General features: G+C 35.7%; 1 protein-coding gene across 4 annotated transcripts in view; it reads right to left on the bottom strand.

The window, feature by feature from the left end:
• CLINT1 (clathrin interactor 1) overlaps window positions 1-21,743 on the bottom strand; it is a 283,297-nt gene extending 261,554 nt beyond the window's left edge. For all 4 annotated transcript variants that reach the window (XM_053718783.1, XM_053718785.1, XM_053718782.1 and 1 more), the window contains exon 1: window positions 21,610-21,743. In XM_053718783.1, coding sequence (XP_053574758.1) covers window positions 21,610-21,650 — 41 coding nt within the window. In that variant the 5' untranslated portion in view covers window positions 21,651-21,743. The remainder of the gene's footprint in view (window positions 1-21,609) is intronic.
• Between the last annotated feature and the right edge of the window lie 644 nt (window positions 21,744-22,387).

The raw sequence follows: 22,387 nt of genomic DNA, 5'->3' as shown, positions 1-22,387 counted from the left end.
TGCGCCTGTGGAAGTACAAATTTCTGGCAATAACAGTCTCTTCTTGGCGCCGAGCCTTTGAAAAATGAGTTAAAAAGAAGAAAGTACTGCATCACAATATGTAAAAGCATGTTGGATAATGGTGTTCGCCTCAGTCTGTATGGCGAAATATAGAACACGCAATTTAAGGCGAAATTTCAGTTCCCTATCAGCGCAAAACAATGATAAATAAGAAACTGTGCGTATTTGTAGGTCGGGCTGTTAAATTACGCCTATTACTAATGTATATTGGTGCACTCGGGAGCGCACCCGTGCGCTTAGGCGAATGCAAGCGGAATGTGAAGAAGTTTCTTTCAGATTTGCGCAATTATAGGCGCAGAGCACTTTGATGTATATGACAGTTTGTACGCGCAAATTTGGAAAGAATTAAAGTAGAATGGCTTAGGTAAATCTACCCCTATGTGTGCATACAAAAATAATGAGCTTTGCAAGCTATAGGTGGGACCGCTCTGTACGTAATATAGGCAATAATCCGGAAATACATGGAGGGCGGAGCTAGGAACGGCCGGGACTGTAAATATAAAGTGTATTGATAACAATAATATATATACTATTTAAAAAAAAAAAAAAAAAAAAAAAAAAAAAAAAAAAAAAAGAGTTGAGATCATACTATATATTAGATGAGGAATAGAATACAGGCTGCAAAAACGAAAAACTTTACCTTCACTTTAAGTTAAAAATTAGTTTTAAAATGTAAAACATCAAGGTACTCAGACAACTACAGTATTTTAGAGATGGTGAATAGCCAATTTTAAGTAAATGCATGAGAAACAGAATATCCAGGTACTCGGACAACTACAGTATTTTACAGATAATGAATAGCCAACTGTAATTAGGTGTATGAGAGGCAGAACATTCAGGTACTCGGACAACTACAGTATTTTACAGATAATGAATAGCTAACTGTAATTAGGTGTATGAGAGGCAGAACATTCAGGTCCTCAGACAACTACAGTATTTTACAGATAATGAATAGCTAACTGTAATTAGGTGTATGAGAGGCAGAACATTCAGGTAATCAGACAACTACAGTATTTTACAGATAATGAATAGCTAACTGTAATTAGGTGCATGAGAGGCAGAACATTCAGGTCCTCGGACAACTACAGTATTTTACAGATAATGAATAGCTAACTGTAATTAGGTGTATGAGAGGCAGAACATGCAGGTCCTCGGACAACTACAGTATTTTACAGATAATGAATAGCTAACTGTAATTAGGTGTATGAGAGGCAGAACATGCAGGTCCTCGGACAACTACAGTATTTTACAGATAATGAATAGCTAACTGTAATTAGGTGTATGAGAGGCAGAACATTCAGGTCCTCGGACAACTACAGTATTTTACAGATAATGAATAGCTAACTGTAATTAGGTGTATGAGAGGCAGAACATTCAGGTCCTCGGACAACTACAGTATTTTACAGATAATGAATAGCTAACTGTAATTAGGTGTATGAGAGGCAGAACATTCAGGTCCTCGGACAACTACAGTATTTTACAGATAATGAATAGCTACCTAATTAGGTGTATGAGAAGCAGAACATTCAGGTATTCTGACAACTACAGTATTTTACAGATAATGAATAGCTACCTGTAATTAGGTGTATGAGAGGCAGAACATTCAGGTATTCTGACAACTACAGTATTTTACAGATAATGAATAGCTAACTGTAATTAGGTGTATGAGAGGCAGAACATTCAGGTATTCTGACAACTACAGTATTTTACAGATAATGAATAGCTAACTAATTAGGTGTATGAGAAATACTCGGACAACTACAGTATTTTACAGATAAGGAATAGCAAACTAATTAGGTGTATGAGAAGCAGAACATTCAGTTCCTCGGACAACTACAGTATTTTACAGATAATGAATAGCTAACTGTAATTAGGTGTATGAGAGGCAGAACATTCAGGTATTCTGACAACTACAGTATTTTACAGATAATGAATAGCTAACTAATTAGGTGTATGAGAGGCAGAACATTCAGGTACTCGGACAACTACAGTATTTTACAGATAATGAAAAGCTAACTAATTAGGTGTATGAGAGGCAGAACATTCAGGTATTCTGACAACTACAGTATTTTACAGATAATGAATAGCTAACTGTAATTAGGTGTATGAGAGGCAGAACATTCAGGTACTCGGACAACTACAGTATTTTACAGAAAATGAATAGCTAACTGTAATTAGGTGTATGAGAGGCAGAACATTACAACTACAGTATTTTACAGATAATGAATAGCTAACTGTAATTAGGTGTATGAGAGGCAGAACATTCAGGTATTCTGACAACTACAGTATTTTACAGATAATGAATAGCTAACTAATTAGGTGTATGAGAGGCAGAACATTCAGGTACTCGGACAACTACAGTATTTTACAGATAATGAAAAGCTAACTAATTAGGTGTATGAGAGGCAGAACATTCAGGTATTCTGACAACTACAGTATTTTACAGATAATGAATAGCTAACTGTAATTAGGTGTATGAGAGGCAGAACATTCAGGTACTCGGACAACTACAGTATTTTACAGAAAATGAATAGCTAACTGTAATTAGGTGTATGAGAGGCAGAACATTACAACTACAGTATTTTACAGATAATGAATAGCTAACTGTAATTAGGTGTATGAGAGGCAGAACATTCAGGTCCTCGGACAACTACAGTATTTTACAGATAATGAATAGCTACCTAATTAGGTGTATGAGAAGCAGAACATTCAGGTATTCTGACAACTACAGTATTTTACAGATAATGAATAGCTACCTGTAATTAGGTGTATGAGAGGCAGAACATTCAGGTGCTCTGACAACTACAGTATTTTACAGATAATGAATAGCTAACTGTAATTAGGTGTAAGAGGCAGAACATTCAGGTCCTCGGACAACTACAGTATTTTACAGATAATGAATAGCTACCTAATTAGGTGTATGAGAAGCAGAACATTCAGGTATTCTGACAACTACAGTATTTTACAGATAATGAATAGCTAACTAATTAGGTGTATGAGAAATACTCGGACAACTACAGAATTTTACAGATAAGGAATAGCAAACTAATTAGGTGTATGAGAAGCAGAACATTCAGTTCCTCGGACAACTACAGTATTTTACAGATAATGAATAGCTAACTGTAATTAGGTGTATGAGAGGCAGAACATGCAGGTATTCTGACAACTACAGTATTTTATAGATAATGAATAGGTAACTAATTAGGTGTATGAGAGGCAGAACATTCAGGTACTCTGACAACTACAGTATTTTACAGATAATGAATAGCTAACTAATTAGGTGTATGAGAGGCAGAACATTCAGGTCCTCAGACAACTACAGTATTTTACAGATAATGAATAGCTAACTGTATTTAGGTGTATGAGAGGCAGAACATTCAGGTACTCGGACAACTACAGTATTTTATATGAGAGGCAGAACATTCAGGTACTCTGACAACTACAGTATTTCACAGATAATGAATACCACTTATACTTTAATATCTAAGCTATTTGTGTTGTACTGAAGCTATGTAAACTCACAGCGTGCACCCTACCTCACTGACACATGACCAGGAAGCATGTGATCATAGAAAAATAAAAGATTAGAAAAACATGCCTTCTGCAACATTTAATCTCACATAACATCTCCAAGATCCCCTGTGTCAGATTCCTGCAATTCCCCATGGCAGCTAAAGTGTAAGAACAAGATTAGGTTAGTCAAACTATGGAATAAGACCAATATATTTAATCATAAAAACATATTTTTACAATTGTTAGATATATCAGCAAAAGAAGCTTCACAGTAATAACCTGTTCTATAAATAAAGGATATTTAGAAACATGTTTAGGCACCAGACAGGAGTGCTTGTCTACAGATACATGAAGAATAATGTATTTAAAAACATTTTTAAAAAAACACATAAGTTAGGACCCAAACATAAAATTTGCCATGCCCTATGTTAAAAGGTTATTTCACAGCAGCCATTGATCTACAAATGTACATTATTTTGTACTCTCTATTATTGAAAAGTTTTTATTTTTAAATAAAATGAAAAGAGATTGAACAGTAAATGAATGATAAGGAAACAAGAAATATAAAAGTTGTCCAAGAAATAACAAGAAACCTTTCACACAGAAAACATCACATAACTTCCGAGTGTTAGGTATTGACAGGAGCCATAAACTGGTCTGAGGATCAAAGGTCGGAAACTAGTCATTTAAAGACTTTTCTGTTCTCCAAACTAAATGAATCTCATAGAAAGGGCATTACTACGCGAATACAAAAGCCCAAAACGCAGTGGTCATAATGTCAAACACAAAATAATTATTGTTTACAGGACTTAGAAGGAAAGTAAGCACCTTGCGTTTAGTTATGCATAATGAAACAAGTTTGCAAAATTTTTCATTATTTATTTTGCCCCCTTTTTAAGTAATTTAGCTTTAAAAATTGTGCAGTTTCTAATTCTTAAAATTTGAAATGCACGCTGCATACATATGTCCCCAATTGGCTTTTAACAGATAGCAATTGAAAAACTATTTTATACCAACAATATGACACTAACCTTGTGGTCTACAGAGTAAAGCCCTGATTGGCTACTCCAAATAAGCCAAATTGTGGGTGGAGCTTGGCTACTGAAAAATAATTGCAGTAAAAAGGATGTTCATTTCATCATGTGTGAGTGTACATACAAGGCCTAGAAAGGATCAAGTCATACCAAGATACATTGTAGGTGCCATGGTCGTCTTGGGAACTCTAAACCAGGGCCTAATTTTAAGGATCCAGTGGCTCCCTGGCACCTGGGTTTTTCGAGCACTGGATTAGAACATACCTAACCCACTTATGGCAATAAAATTATCGAGACATTGCAACAGCAAAGTATTTCAATAATCAGTCTAAATTAGTCATTTTGCCCCCCCCCCCCCGTTTGCATTCATAATTGTGTACATTTCTTTCTCACTGTATATAGCAGTAAGAGTACAGCCTGATCCAAATCACATGTTCGCTGTAACGGACTAAAAATCAATATATAAATTAACAAAAAATGTTAAGAATAATTGTATACACTTCAAACTACACAGCCATAAATTATTATACAAAATTACACAGATTAAAAAATGTGTGTGTGACTAATAATCATTCAATAACAAACATTGCAATAAAATAAGCCATGCCAGGGTGTTAAGGGAACAGTAAAGTCAAAATTAAACTTATGACTCCGATTAGAACAAATAATTTTAAACAACTTTTCAATTAACTTCTGTTATCTAATTTGCTTTGTTCATTTTGTATCTTTTGTGGATAAGCATATCTAGGAAGGTTTGGGAGCAGCAATGCGCTACTTCGAGATAGCTAGCGATTAGTGTCTGCCTTCACTGGCTTGCTCGATCTGTTTAGCTTACTCCTAGAAGTGCATTGACATTCCGTCAACAAAGGATACCAAATGAACAAAGCAAATTTGATAGATGTAAATTGGAAAGTTATTTGAAATTGTATGCTCTGCCTGAATCATGAAAGATAAGAAAATTTGAGTTTCATATTTCTTTAAAAATCCAGAGATGCCAGTAACCACAGCTACAAGTAATATAGGTTTGTCTCCTAAATTTTATGCTACATAGTTAAAACACTAAACTTTTATTTTACTGTCCCTTTATGATTTATATAGATCAAGCATACAATAAAAATAATAATTTACTACTGTAACCAAACTTGCTTTTTTCTTTTGATAACCCTTTGTTAGACATACCTAGGTAGGCTCATAGGAGCTCAGGAGGATGCACGCGTTTAGCACTTGATGTCAGCAGTGTTTGTGTAAGACAATGTAAATTGTTATTTTAAGCCTACCTAGGTTTACTCTTCAACAAAAGGAAACCAAAAGAATTAAGCAAATTCAAAATTGGAAAGTTTTTTTAAACTGCATGCTCTATCTAGACCATGAAAGTTTAATATAAAGTTACTGCCCATTTAAAACAAATATGCATTCCTGGTTTGTGAAAAGTATGTGGCTGACATCTTAATAATCTTTCTGAGCAATTTTACCACATACAGAAGTGATGATTTCTTGTACAATAAGCCAAACATTAGATTTCTTAATTTGTGTAATCATTGACCAATAAATGTTTAAAAAAATCAAAAACAATTTGCCAACAGAAAGGACAAAACAGTAGGGGGGTGTGCATTCATCTAATTTTGCAGCAAAGGAATGCAGAATATAGTGGCCGCCAGTGGCATTCTGCTATTTTTGGAGCTGGATTTCTTCTTGTGAAAGTGCAACACTGAAATCTGAGTAAATCTAGATCTTAGTTTGTTGCACTTTCATAAGAAGAAATCCGTCTCTGAAAAAAGACGAATGCTGCTGGTGGCCGCCATAACTGCCGTTTAATTGCTGGCAAATTAGACAAATGCACATCCTTACACAAAATGATTCCAAAAATGTTGCTGATCTCTCTTTAAAATAAATGAACATATAAAGGGCCATAATAGTCTAAAAATGACATGCTCAAATTCACTAGAGCATGTAATTTTAAGACTTTAGATCCTGCACTACTGCTTGTGTAACTCCTGCAAATGGGTTAAACACACAGTAGAAGTACAGTTCGGAACCCACAGAGCACTGCTGGACCCGAGCAGAAACTGCTGCTGATCTAATCAGCTGAGTCGTGTGACTAACGGTACTTCTACTGTGTGTTTACCCCTTGGCAGGAGTTACACAAGCAGTAGTGCAGGGTCAATAGTCTTACAATGACATTCTGTAACCAAATAGAAAATTACATTTTTGACTATTATGGCCTTTTATGTTGAATTAGTACATTTTATATTAAACCTGGGAATGTCAAGACCTGCTAGGAAATAGAACAAGTAATAAGTTCTTTACTAAACTAGCTTAGTCCATTTGTTACATGAATATGCAAAACAATGATTTCAGGGCAGACCAGATTTCCATGCAAATGTTGTGGCTCAAATGTTTTGAATATTTAAAAGCTAATGCTGCATGACTGCCGATAGCCAAAGCACATTGTATAAATTCATGGCATACTTATATATATATAGCCACTGAATGCAAAACCGTCAATAGCCTAAAGAAAAAAAAAATCAGAATTTTCGATGTGTGAGCAATAACACTTAGTTAGTTCCAGCTATGGTAATTGTTCTACACATTAATGGGAAAGTTTTAGTTTTGGGAAATAAGAATTGTTTAATTTTAAAATGTAATATTTCATTGTTAGATATTTTATGCACATGTATTTACTGCATAATTTGTAGTGATGCACCGAAATAGAAATTCTGGACCGAAACCGAATCCCGAAAATCCGGGATGCACTTGGCCGAAAACCGAAACGGATACCGAAAATGTATTTTTTCAAATTAATTTTTTTTAGGGTTTTTTTTGCATAATTAGAGCCAATAAAAAAAGCCCACACTTTTATTGAAAGTAACACTAAAATTGGACAAAAATATCTTGAAACAATAATATGCTACACAATAATTTTACCAAGAAAAAAAAACAGGCAAAAAATAATGCCATTTTCGGCCAAAATGTTTCTGCGACCAAAATTTTGGTGCATCCCTACTTAAAACAATTATAAATATCAATATACTGTATTATTCTTCATTTAGTTCTATGTAACAGAATCATATTTAACAGGTTTTTTTTTTTACCAATTATCCAAATAAAGTATAGTCATAGAAAACTCATTATATGCCGAACAGTAAGTCAAGTAATAACCTTAAACAGCAGCTCTAGGCTAGCATCAAATTTGAAACATGCTACACAATAATTTTAACGAAAATAACAGGAAAAAAACCATTTTCTGACGAAACTTTCTGCGGCCGAAATTTCGGTGCATCCCTAATAAATTGCAAGACACACAAAGTAACAAAACAAGATCTTTTTCTGTTTTTTGAATTTTGTGATTGGCTGATGGCTGTCACACAATACAGGTGGAAGGGTAAATCGCTATTGTCTTTTTTTAATTGTGTATCTGTCAATTATTTAATTCTTCTGTATTTACTGGTCCTTTTGTGTTCTACAGTCACATGATTTATTTATTTCACAGCAAAAGTCCTCTACTGAGCATGGGCAAGACACTGACTGGAGCTAGTACAGATGTCTCCTAGCAACTACCTCAAATCAAAGCTGCTCCGTTGCCTTCCTATAGGGAGCACAGTCCTCATGTGGGGCTGTGACAGAAAGTAATGGAACCTGCACAAATTAAAGAAATAAAAAGTAAACTCCTTTTTAAATTATGAATAATGCCTATCTACCATGTATAAGCTTCTGCTTAACACTTTTTTTATTACAAAAATGTTTTATATCTCTTTAAACTTCATGTTGCTTAGTTACATATAAATATGCATTTCTGATTCCTCAAGAGTGGTTCCTACATTTCATATACATGTGTCAAACCTTGATCTACTACTAAATACCACCAGCCCACAGTAGTGGACAAAATATAGTGTAGCCAGACAGACATGTTATATTGCTTTTGTGGCATTAAAATGAACAGAACTAAACAGGTATCCAGCTATACCTGGGAGCTTGGAGGTTCATAACCATTTCAATGCCACATAGTCCAATGGTTCTCAAACTTGGAACAATGGAAATATCTGTTCTGGCACATCTGTGTTGTTTATGCTGGACCCACAAGTAATTAGCTGTAAATTAATAGGTTGTTTTTTTTTGTTTGTTTGTTTTTTACCATTTACACTACATTGACTATATTCAAATTCTATTAAAATATATATTTTATAGTAAAAATAACAGGGGGAAAAAAATTAAAAAAAAATTGACCGAGACGAATGTTTAGCATCAAGATTAAAACTTTAAACTTTCTTGGCACCTTGTACTCATTTGAAATAGAATCATCAAATACAAAACATTATGCCTCATGCACGTGCACTATTTATATTAATCATATACAGTATATTTCTAAGTCAGGCTCTCACGTCATACAACCAAACCAATCATATTTAATCAAATAGCCTGATGATATAATCATTGTCATAGTACTGGTTGTCAATTGGTGGAGCTTTAGATGAACATTAACAGCAAAATAAATAATTGTTACATAAATATTAGGCTGGTGAAAGTATATTATGAATATAATTGTATAAATAGGCCAAAGTACACTAATTTGGATGAAAATATTTTTACTAACAAAATTTGGAGGCACTTCTCTGTGATACTGCAAAAAGATCGGTGACCATTGGTTTATGTACTATAGTCTATTTCGGTAGCAGAAATAAAAAGGGATTATTTAAATTGCAAACACACAAATCTGGTTTATGATGTAATAAAAGCAGATGGTGGGCGTGTCTCTTAAGCTTTTATTCTCCCTTAGCTACATAATAATACCATAGACTCTCTTCTGATGTACTTCCTGCATGTCATGAACCAGTCATTCAATAAAAGCATTATTCTAGGTTTCATACTAAGCTTGCTTGTGCTGTGCAAAACTAGTCTGCCTTGTCATTTTACAAACAAAACCAATTACAATCTGTCTACAGTATGGGAGGAGTTGATGAGTAAAACCTTTAAATGCATTATTTTTACAAAGAGGTCACCTACTATACCGAGCTGCTCCAGTAGCCTCGGGCTACCAAGATTCATGCAGCTACAGTGCACTGCCAGAGCTGTGACGCAATAGGTAAATACATTTGTGAGCCACAGAGCATGTTCTGGAAATATATGACAACTTGTTATTGTAAGGATAGCTGGCAAACTGTATGGCATTAAAGGGAAAGTCTAGTCAAAATTAAAACTTTCATTATTATTATTATCATCATCATCGGTTATTTGTAGAGTGCCAACAGATTCCACAGCGCTAGATTCAGATAGAGCAGCAATTTTAAGCAACTTTCTAATTTACTCCTATTATCAATTTTTCTTTGTGTTCTTGGTATCTTTATTTGAATGTAAGCTTAGGAACCGTCCCATTTTTGGTTCAGCACCTGGGTAGCGCTTGGTGGTTGGTGTCTAAATGTAGCCAGCAAGCGCTACCAGGTACTGAACCAAAAATGGGCCAGCTCCTAAGCATACATTCTTGCTTTTTTAAATAAAGATACCTAGACTAGAGAACAAAGAAAAAATGATAATAGGAGTAAATTAGAAAGTTCCTTAAAATTGCATGCTCTATCTGAATCATGAAAGTTTAATTTTGTCTAGACTATCCCTTTAAGCTAAGTAGGTCAATAACTTGATTCCTATAAATTCAAATAAAAGGAAATGAAAAAAAGTGTAAAAATAAAAAAAAGCATTTTATTTTTAAACAAAACTGCATTTTCACTGTGTTATAACTCATATAAAGGGTTTAAAAACACAGTTAAAAGGACAATAAACAGACAGATTTCTTATATAAAATGTTTAGCTATACGAAGTAAAACAACTGGCAATATATCTGTTTATTTTGCCCACTTTCATGTAATTTAGCTCTGTAAATTGAGCAATTTCTGATTCTCAGAACATGAAAAGCACACTGCTGACTTCTTAGGGCAAACTCTGCTACAAGTTTGTCCCGAATTGGCTTTCTCAGCAAACCAACACATTTTATACTAACTTTATGACAGTGGCTAGCCTTGTTTTCTGTGGCCTAAAGCAAAGATTGGCTCCTCCAAATAAAGCAAATGATGGGTGGAGCTTGTTTTTTGAAATATATAAGTTTAAAAAAAAACCTCAAGACTTGGCTGATGTTATTCTATAGCAACACAACAGAAAAGTCTTGTAATTACCAAGTGTTTGCTGTTCCTTTATAGACAAGCCCCTTGCTTTATTTCATGATAATCCAGAGCCGAACACAAACTGTAATTGGTAAATACGCAAGTATACCTATACTGATTAGCTGTACGGGCAGGTCAGCAATGACTTTACAGTGGAAAGAAGGGTACTTTTATCCCTTTAAACTTATGTTTATGTGCCACTGAAAGGGAGTACATACACAATAGTTACTATTGGTTAAATGGCCACTAGAGCTATGTTTTTGTAACATGCAAATTGAAACAGATAACCATCATATCTACCCCAAGAAAGCATAAACATCCAGCAGTAAGATGGATACTTTTAACTATTAGTATTTCAAGGCCTGAAAAGTAAGAGATGAGATGGTTTTCCTGGTTTCAAGCTTTTTGCATACTAAACATGGTCACAGCTACAGAGAAATCTGATTTGAAATCTGATTAAAAAATGTGCAGCTAATCAGAACTGGCAACACAAACATGTCTGTAAAGGAAATGTAATTAAGCAATGCTGTGTATGTGTGAGAAATAAAGGTGATCGTGGCATTAGAAGCATGGGGGTATTTTGTTTTCAGAGAAATAATATTTCAAAACTTGTTCTCAGACCGCCAAAACAATAGAACAGCATTCTGCTAGACTCGAATGCATGGACTGTCTATGTATATGAAACACTATTAGTATTTATCTAACTAGGCTCCAAATACCCAGCCTTTTCATTGCATGTGATTAGGTGCTGAATATAGAAAATAACCCCAGATATTTATGTCTTGGTACAAGGAGAAATAAAAAAGGTAGCAGCTCATTTTTTCCTGTCCTAGGTAGCAGTGTGCAAATGGATGATGAGAAGAACCGTAAATTCATTTCAGGTTTTTGATAAAACTATGTATCTTGAGGTTAGTTTATACTCTGGGACAGTAAACCCAACAAATGTTATATAATTCTGCTGCTTTGCAGAATTATATAACATTAGCTTAGCGCCAAGTTTCTAAAGCAAAGGACTACAGAGATATTTTACAACGAAAATTGAATTTTACAGAACGCCGCTCCTGGCTCTACTGAGCAGGTCTGTTTTTTCTCCTAAGCACATTGCAGGCATGCTGTCTAGTCACAGCCGGCCCGATTGCGCTATTAAACTCAATGTAGCTTGCTTCTACTCTGGTCTGGTAGCGGGAGCGAGCTACATTGAGTTTAATTGCACGATCAGGCCGGGCTGTGACTAGACAGCATGCCCGCGATGCACTTAGGAGAAAAAACAGACCTGCTCAGTAGAGCCAGGAGCGGCGTTCTGTAAAATTCAATTTTCATAGTAAAATCTCTGTAGTCCCTTGCTTTAGAAACTTGGCGCTAAGCTAATGTTATATAATTCGGCACTATGAATTATATAAACATTATTTGGTAGGTTTACTGTACCTTTAATAAGCTTGAAAATACTTTCCCAAAAAGAATTTAGATTTTCTACACACTATATATAAATAAAACAAACACATACTGTACCAATGGCTTTTACCAGGTTTCAACCTCCCATTTGGTAATTTTTGTTTTACAATTTAATTGCTTTTCGTACAGAGCACCAGCATATACATATCAAAAAATACAAAACAGAACACAAGTTAGCCTGCTGATAAAGGAGGCACGTAGGCTCCCATGGTACCAACCAGGCTATACTTGAATGAGAGAGACAAAAGGTAAGAGAACTGCTTGACTAATGGTCGTAATACAACAAGTATCAAAAGAACCTGGTCTCTAAAATTGTTGAGATTTATGTATTTGACTTTGATTTCAAATAGGAAAGCAGGGAACCCGCAACCTTTGTGTACAGTGTTCCTGGGTTGAGTAGGGGATGAACTGCAGTATATTCTTTGTAGGTTAGGGTCAGGATTTATGCTGAACATTTGAAGCCAAGAGAAGACTGAAAGGGCAGTGGAGCAGTTAATGTAGGACCCCAGATCCATAGGAAGAACTTTTTGCAATGTCTGCAAATTATTTTTTTATTTATTTTTTCCTGGTGAAACATTTTCTGCAGGTCATTTTAAAATGAAATGTAATTTTATATTAGACAGTTATACTAAAGCACCAGCTCAATTGCAATGTGTTGATTAACTGGAGAATAAAGCAATTTGTAATGTTGTGTAATAAATTGCAGAAGCTGCTTTGAAAATTAGCTGCAGAGAGAAAAAAATGGTCTTTAAGTTTTTAAATTGGCTCTTGAATAAATTTGTTTCCTTTGCTTTTACCCCAACATCACATAATTATAAGGTACAAATGTATTAATAAAAAAATGTGCTTTAGCCAGTCATAAAGCTGCCATTTTGCAGCACTGCACTGTATTTGACTGTTCTAATCAAACAGCACTTAGGTTTGGCTGCATGGTGTTAAGGAAACCTTACACAGTGCAGCCAGAGCACAGCGCTGTTTGAGGAGAAAAGCCTTATGTAGAGCAACGCTACAAGGTGAAATCTTTAAAAGTTCCTGCCTGTGTCCTGTTTTTGCTTCAGACATGCTGCATTTACTATGATGACATCTCTGATTACAACAACATGTTCTGCCTTGGGTTGTAGGACAATGTATGAGCTGGATCAGTATGGCAGACGCACTGAAAAGAAGTTCTGTACTCAAATGTTTTAATTTTTTTCATGTGAAAAAATGATGGGTTTTTTCTTATGGATATTCACATGCTACCTTTCTCTATTTAGGTATAAGGAAGAGTAACCCTCCACCACTATCAACCATTTAGCAATACCTAGGTATACAAAATCATTCCTAACGAATTTGAAATACTTTAACATGTGTAGCTGCTGCTCTTTAATATGTACAACAGAATGACCAGTTAACAGGACATAGTAATAACAGGATGAGTGAGATAGTGTTTTAGTGGTGTTTGGGGTTAGAAAGAGACACAAGTTTAATATGTTGCAGGTAGTTACAAAAGTATTTAATAAATGGCTGGCTATGGTGGAGGAAGGAGAAAGCAAGTCCAGTATGACTCCAAGACAATTAACTTAATAGGTTTGTGAGAATGTTCATGTATCAACAAAAAGATTTCAGGGAGTGGACACATTGTGCAATGCAGGTTTATGGCTCTGTCATGTGCTGTGCAGCTCATACACACAAAACTACTAACTATAGAAAAAAAATGTAGGTTTTTTTGTTAACCCCTTAATGACCACAGCACTTTTCCATTTTCTGTCCGTTTGGGACCAAGGCTATTTTTACATTTTTGCGGTCTTTGTGTTTAGCTGTAATTTCCCTCTTACTCATTTACTGTACCCACACATATTATATACCGTTTTTCTCGCCATTAAATGGACTTTCTAAAGATACCATTATTTTCATCATATCTTATAATTTACTATAAAAAAAATTATAAAATATGAGGAAAAAATGGAAAAAAACACACTTTTTCTAACTTTGACCCCCAAAATCTGTTACACATCTACAACCACCAAAAAACACCCATGCTAAATAGTTTCTAAATTTTGTCCTGAGTTTATAAATACCCAATGTTTACACGTTCTTTGCTTTTTTTGCAAGTTATAGGGCCATAAATAAAAGTAGCACTTTGCTATTTCCAAACCACTTTTTTTCAAAATTAGCGCTAGTTACATTGGAACACTGATATCTTTCAGGAATCCCTGAATATCCCTTGACATGTATATATATTTTTTTAGAAGACATCCCAAAGTATTGATCTAGGCCCATTTTGGTATATTTCATGCCACCATTTCACCGCCAAATGCGATCAAATAAAAAAAAAAAAAGTAAAATTTTTCCAAATTTTAGGTTTCTCACTGAAATCATTAACAAACATTTTGTGCAATTATGGCACAAATGGTTGTAAATGCTTCTCTGGGATCCCCTTTGTTCAGAAATAGCAGACATATATCGCTTTGGCGTTGTTTTTAAGTAATTAGAAGTCCGCTAAATGCTGCTGCACACCACAAGTGTATTATGCTCAGCAGTGCAGGGGTTAATTAGGGAACTTGTAGGGAGCTTGTAGGGTTAATTTTAGCTTTAGTGTAGTGTAGTAGACAACCCCAAGTATTGATCTAGGCCCATTTTGGTATATTTCAGGCCACCATTTCACCGCCAAATACGATTAAATTAAAAAAAATAGTCAACTTTTTCACAAACTTTAGGTTTCTCTCTGGGATCCCCTTTGTTCAGAAATAGCAGACATATATGGCTTTGGTGTTGCTTTTTGGTAATTAAAAGGCCGCTAAATGCCACTGCGCACAAAACGTGAATTATGCCCAGCAGTGAAGGGGTTAATTAGGTAGCTTGTAGGGAGCTTGCAGGGTTAATTTTAGCTTTAGTGTAGAGATCAGCTTCCCACCTGACACATCATTTATTTCAGTTTTTTCTGTAGTGTAGCGATATCGAGGCATCCTGCAATAACCGGAAAGCAGCTGGAAGTGATCAGGATCGCTTCCAGCTGCTTTCCAAACCGAGGACGTGCAGGGTATGTTCTCAGGCATTAACTGCCTTTTTTCTGAGGACGTACCCTGCACGTCCTCGGTCGTTAAGGGGTTAAAGAGACAGAAGAAATAGATAAAAAGGTGTGTGTGAGGTGAATAAGAACATATATTTATGGATTGGGATACATTTTAATCCTTAAAGGGATATTAAACCCAAATTTCTTCTTTCATGATTCAGATAGAGCAGGCAATTTTAAGCAACTTTCTAATTGACTTCAATTATCAATTTTTCTTCACTCTCTTTGGTTACAAGCTGGACCATCTTTGGATCAGCACCTGTGTAGCACTTGCTGAATGGTGGCTAAAAGTAGCCACCAATCAGCAAGCGCTACCCAGGGTTCTGAACCATAGATGGGCTGGCTCGTAAGCTTACATTCCTTTTTGTAGCCACCAATCAGCAAGCGCTACCCAGGTGCTGATCCAAAGATGGGCCGGCTCATAAGCTTACATTCCTGCTTTTGCAAATAAAGATATCAAGAGAACAAATAAAATGTGATAATAGGAGTAAATGAGAAAGTTGCCTAAAATTGCATGCTCTAGCTTAATAATGAAAGTTTAATTTTGACTAGACTATCCCTTTAATGACAGTTGAGGCATTTTTATTACATACACTACAAAGCAAAAACAGTACTCATCAATTTAAAATAGGATGAAGATAAAGATCATAGAAGCACCAAAAAAACAAACAACCTTAAAGGGACATAAAAATGCACACAGAAAATGTTCTGTTTGGATAGAACTGTGTACTGTATAGCCCCTGCAATGCACTAATGGGAGGCTAGCTGAATTTATCTGGTCAACCAATAACAAGAGGCATGTGTGTGAAGCCACCAATTACCAGCTAGCTCTCAATAGTGCAAATTCTGCTCCTGAGCCCAATAGGTATGCTTTCCAACCAATAATACAATGAGAACAAAGATTTTACAGAAGTTAATTAAAAAGTCTCCTAAAATTGCATTTTTCTATTTGAATCGTGAAAGTATAGCTGTAAACGTCAAGTCCCTTTAACTGCCTTACTCTACAGGTCAGTGAAATGGCAGTAGACAAAACTTTGAATAAAATTAAACATGTATATGGAATATATTTTAAACCTCAACAAATGGTTTAACAATCTAACACCTTGTCCAAAAATGTTAAAACATACACATTTCTAATTACCCATACGATCACTATGCAGAAAGAAAAAATGTACTAGTCTGCCCCATGTTAAATATATAGGAAAAAGCCTACATTTACAATTGTCCACTGCACATTCTTATTAGCCTGGGACTAGTAAAAAGGTACAGCTCTGTATATTATATAATATATGGGCAGTACACTTATTGTGTCTTTACTAAAAGATTGCACTTTAAAAAGGGACAGTAAAGTCAAAATTAAAAACTTTCATGATTCAGATAGAGCATGCTATTTAAAACAACTTTTCAATTTACTTTTATCATCAAATTTGCTTTGTTCTCTTAGTATTCTTTGTTGAAAGCTAAACCCAGGTAAGCTCATATGCTAATTTCAGTGCATTTTGACATTTTTCACAGCTAGAAAGCGCTAGTTCATGTGTGTCATATAGATAACATTGTGCTCACTCCCGTGAAGTCGGCACTGATTGGCTAAAATGCAAATCTTTCAAAAGAACAGAAACTAGGGTGCAGTCTTCAGACGGTTAGATACATGGTAATCATAGAGGTAAAAAGTGTATTAATATAACTATTTGTTATGCAAAACCAGGGAATGGGTAATAAAGGGATTATCTTTTTTTACAATAAAAATTATGGAATAGACTGTCTCTTTAAAGTTATTTGTGATAATGAAGCCTGCTTTTATTGTTCATACCCAGTAATGCTGTTGAGGTTGTCCCAATCAACCAATAAAAATGAAAATTGCAGTATGCAGATGCATTTCTTGTTGATTACACCTTAAAGGGACATACTGCTTAAATATTCCTATCATGTAAATCAAAAGGCATCCCTTATGTTTCACGCCAAAAAAAATAATATTTGTTTTAAAGGGACAGGAAACCCCAAAATGTTCTTTTATGATTTGGATAACATACAATTTCAAACAACTTTCTAATTTACTTCCATTATTAAATTTACGTGGCTCTCTTATCCTTTGTTGAAGGAACAGCATTGCACTACTGGCAAGCAAGATGAACACATCTAAATCAGCCAATCACAAAAGACAAATGTGTGCAGGCACCAATTAGCAGCAGCTCCTACTAGTGTAGGATATGTGCATAGTCTTTTTTAACAAGGGTTACCAAAAGAACAAAACATATTTGAAAATAGAAGTAAAATTTAAAAAAAAGTGTCTTAAAATTACATGATCTATCAGAATCATGCAAGTTGACTTGCCTTTCCCTTTAAGAGAAAGCTGTAAGTGAAACTTACAGGAAGTGCATGATTGTTTACAACTGAGCCCCAGTATCTACTTCTCACTGGATAAAATAGTCAACTCCCTCAGAAAAAAAGTTGGCTTACACTGTACAGGAACATCTATTTGACCACCCCCCCCAAAAAAAAAAGTCAAGAACCGCAACACAATTTTAAATATTCTCGGTTAGATAAAACACTTCTTTTTTTCTTCCCCCCCTTCAAAAACAAATGTAGGCACATACTGGGCTATTGATTACTACACTGTAAAATTAATTGACTAGGCAGCGATTTGTGCAAAAGTGAAAACTCACCCAAGAGTGATAAATACAGATAAAATTCTCTTGTAAGTAACAAGTTTCCTAAAACCAATAATACAAGGCTTGAGAAAGCAATTGAGACATGTGTGCACCCACCCCTCTTCAATCTCTCTTTTTAATCTCTCCCTTATCTCTCAGGCCATATCTTTTCTTCTTTACACTCTCTTTCCCCTCTCTATCTTTTTACTTGTTCTTTTTTTTCTCCACATAACTTTTGCTCTCCAATCTCTCCCTCTCTGCCCCCGTTTACCCTCTCAGAAGTAACAGTCTAAGCACTAATGGTGTTCCAACAGCCCTAGAGGAATAATATATCCTTTCCCTTTCTAAGATATATCATATCCCTTCATATAATATTTTTAGCACATAGCCCAAAATGTGTTTGTCAATGCTGCAACAGGAATGTACATTTTTTCACTCACTATTACTCGCCACCATTAAATTTCCACTCGCCAATGGCTAGTAAAGAGTGGAAATTTTGAGCCCTGTGTATATTTTACAGAACTCAATACTAGAATGAGGTTTTTAATTCTCTCTAGATCACAGGTGTTCAACCACTCAATGAGCGGCCACACAAATAGGACATGTGAGCACTTTTTACTCACCTGCTATTAATGAATACCAAAAAAAACATTAAAATAACTTTTAACCCTTTTGTGTCAGGGCTAAAGTGCCTACATCGGAACAACTGTTCCGATGTAGACAAATTGAAACCACGCAATCGTGCACACGATCGCGAGATTTCAATTATTGGATCGCATCGGGGGGTGTCCCTACAACCCTAGGAACACACTCCAGACCGCGATCAAATCCTGACAGCTCAGAAGGCTTCAGGACAGCCGTTAGCTATGACGTTCTATTCCGTCATAACGGCTTTAAAGCCCAGTCTAATTATGACGGAATAGAACGGCATTACAGCTTTAAAAGGTTCAAGCTTTACCAAGTTGTGGTACAGTTTTGATGTGCACAGGTGCGAATATTTCCCAAAGTGTAATAGTCGCATAGATTTATAGGATACAGAAAATTGGAAAAGATTCAATCTGCAAAGTTGCGACTTGAAGAGTAATATCAATATTACAAGACCAAAATACTAACAATATTCTGCCTGACAGATGTAAAATATACCGATTTGTCAGTACTTGTGTTCAATAATCCTTAGGTTGGATTATCCTGTTGTAGAGCAGAACATGATTTTTAAAATTAGCACAAGAAAGTCTATCTGCATAAACAATGGAAAGAAGTTGGAACAGAAAGATTTTACGTGTGTATAATCAAGAGGAAAGAAATGCATAGGGAGATATTTAAATGGATATTGTAATGATGCATCACTTCCAATCTAAGAGGATACAATACAGGGAAGTATTTACAATATGTATGAATAACTCAGGTTGGTTTTAAACTAAACACCCTATTTCTGCACATTACATTCAGCCCCTAAATGAGTTTGTTTTTTTACTTAAAAAAAGGCTGCAGTTGCTACAACCATATTTGAATAAGTAATGTAGGTTATTCAAATGATTTTTTGTGATAGGCTTGAGACGTGGGCTCCTTATAAATGTATATTTGTATGTATAAATATTAAAGTGATTGATTGTAAAGTTTAATAAATTACTGTCCAGTATCTAAAATTATCTTTAAAACGGGGCACTTTAATTCATTAAACTTTACAAAGGCGCTTCTTTTTTAAAATATGTACCATATGTATACCATACTGTATTTAGTAGATCGGTGACGAATCTGGCTACCTCCAGTTGTTGCATGCCCCACGAGCTGGACGCCAAAGGGGGCACACAACGATTGGAGGAAGCCAGATTCCTTATCGATCTGCTTAATAATTCATTAAACTTTACAATCACTTTAAAGCAAAATAAATCCAGGCACCAGTGGCTTAACATTGCCTCCTCCATTTGCATCCTACACTTTTGTCCCTAGGCATGCATCGGAACAATAAACCCCAGCATACTATATGGTTCAGGTCCAGTGTTCATTAACAGCAGCTTGTGGGTTGCCATGTACAACATGAAAAGCGAGACACAAAATATTAGGGGGCGGGTAGACAGGCCCATTGCAGGAAGCATGAGAGAAACAGTAAAGGAGACGGGCTTGTATAATCAGAGATATAATTTTTGGGCTTGCGCCTAGACTTTGGACATGACTCCCCCAGTTCTCCAATTTAATTGGATACCTGTAAATTTCTACTTGCTCAAGGAAAATAATGATTTTTAAGCCACTTGACAGCTATGAGGACATGATATTCATTATCTGAAAGGTGATATATTTAAAAAGATTGATCTATATGTATTATATGTGTATAATGTGTATAATTATATTTGCACATGATCTCCAAGGATTGGATTCTGGTTTGGGTGAGGGGTCTGAAGGCCTTTATAAGTTTGTTCATTTGCACATTCTGATTGTCAGAAGAAGGGACGCTAGAGGTCCCGAAACGTCACTAAATAAACTTATCACTTTGATGTCAAAAGTCCAGTGAGTGCTTCATTTTGTTTTTGAGATATAGATATATATACACACACACACACTAATATTTTTTAACCCCTGAATAGTAAACTATAGTAATATTTGTCATGTGTTTGTGTGTGCCAGGAGTATCTTGTAAGTTTTTTGTCACTATTAAGACATTCACCTGGCACTACTTTGGTAATATTCTGGCAGACAGGCCAGCACAGAAACATTCCTTTAAAAGAGAAATGCTTATTTCACATAAGGGAGATTGTACTGCTATCATCACCATATAAACAAAGTCAATATACTAGCAGATTACCATATTATGATAGTGCCGATGAAGACAAGGGACTCTGCCAGGTCTCTCTCAGATATACAGAATGATGTCCACAGCACTTCAGTAGATTAAAAAAACCCTCATTATTTCATCACCATATACATTTGATTCTACTAGTAACCACTGTTGCCTGAAAGCAACCTAAGAATCCGGTGCTCAATCAGAATGACAAGCCTCTTATCTTTTGAAAGTTTGGTGCTTAGATGGGGGCATGAGTCGTTTTATTTAGAGCTCAGAGGACCCTAAAAGGCAACTTGTAGATAAATGACAGTATATTCCTGAGACAATCACATACTACCAGGAGGAGCATAAGGTTACTCTTTTGAAAGATAAAAGTCCTTGATTGAAAGAGAAGGGTCCTTGATTAAAAGAGGAAAACACAACATTGTCATCCTTTGCACAAATTACGTAAAGTAGTGTATACAACTATAGTCATTCTCACACAATTGAGTAGTAAAAGAAATAAAGTAAAAAACAAAACAAAAAAAGTTCTCAAATGTAAAAAAGCAAAAGCAGCTTTGTCAAAGTCTTAGTGCTACAAAATTCTGAAGGCACTGCTACCTATGAGTTGTTGTGTGGGCAATGCGCTAGAACTTTCTAATGGAATTGTCTTCTAGACATTATACTCAATCCCCCTTTAACCAATAATGTTGTTACATTCATATAAAATATATAATGTGCACACACATATAAGCTTCCAAGTGGCAGAGCAAATGTATGTTTATATCTACAGCTCAACATAGATATTTCTTTCCAAAATATTTATAGAACAAGTGGGTGAGGCTCGCTCTAGGTCTCAGCAAATGACACCTGACAGGCCCAGTCGGCTACCGGTGTCACACAACCAGCCAATACCAGCCCTCGTCGTCCTATCACTTACGCTTTGTCCACTAGCTCCCGCACTTTCCACATGTTGAGCATTGTGGCTCCCGTTCAATTCCTCGGACCCCGGGGACTCGCACACACTCTCACCGGAGACCTGCCGATGTCACACTGCGCAAACGCACCAGTGTTTCCGTGCCACGACCACTAACGTCACACTAGGCATGCGCAATAGTAATCTCCTTGGCAGTCCACTACACTACGCGTGCGTACTACACTGTTGCCAAGGCGAACGGCTTCAAAGCGCATGCCCAAAGGAACATCTCGCTAGATCCAAGCATGCGCAAAACTTTAGCTCCGCCCAAATAAGTAGACGTTCCACGCAAACTTCTGAAGCCCGCCTTTCATATGGCGTCACCCATAGGTATTGTACTGGTGACTGTCACAACTTGTCATAGTAACAGTAACTGTTATAGGGTTCGTCACAATGTGGGAGTTGCACGTGTTACGCAATAGCACTTAGCCAATAGTGAAACATGTTTGCTTGTTGGAATGGGAGCTTGCAATGCATTATGGAATCAGAGGTTACCAATAACAACCTGTTTCTCTTGTTCGTTTGAAAATTCTTATGACATCACATCATTTTTGACACTTGAAGGGCGTGATAAGTGTTATATAATAGTTCGTTTAACAATGCATTTATAGGGACACTAAACACACCATTTAATCACCTGGTAATGAATGATATAGAAATGTGCAGTGTACATTCATTATTTAGTTTGGTTCCTATTGTTATAAAGCTGTGAAGAGCAGTGGTGGGATTCTAAAATTTTAGC

This window comes from Bombina bombina, chromosome 6, assembly GCF_027579735.1.
Source record: "Bombina bombina isolate aBomBom1 chromosome 6, aBomBom1.pri, whole genome shotgun sequence".
NCBI lineage: Eukaryota > Metazoa > Chordata > Amphibia > Anura > Bombinatoridae > Bombina > Bombina bombina.
Note: the sequence above shows the minus strand (reverse complement) of the source record. Positions and strands in the feature narration are given on the sequence as shown.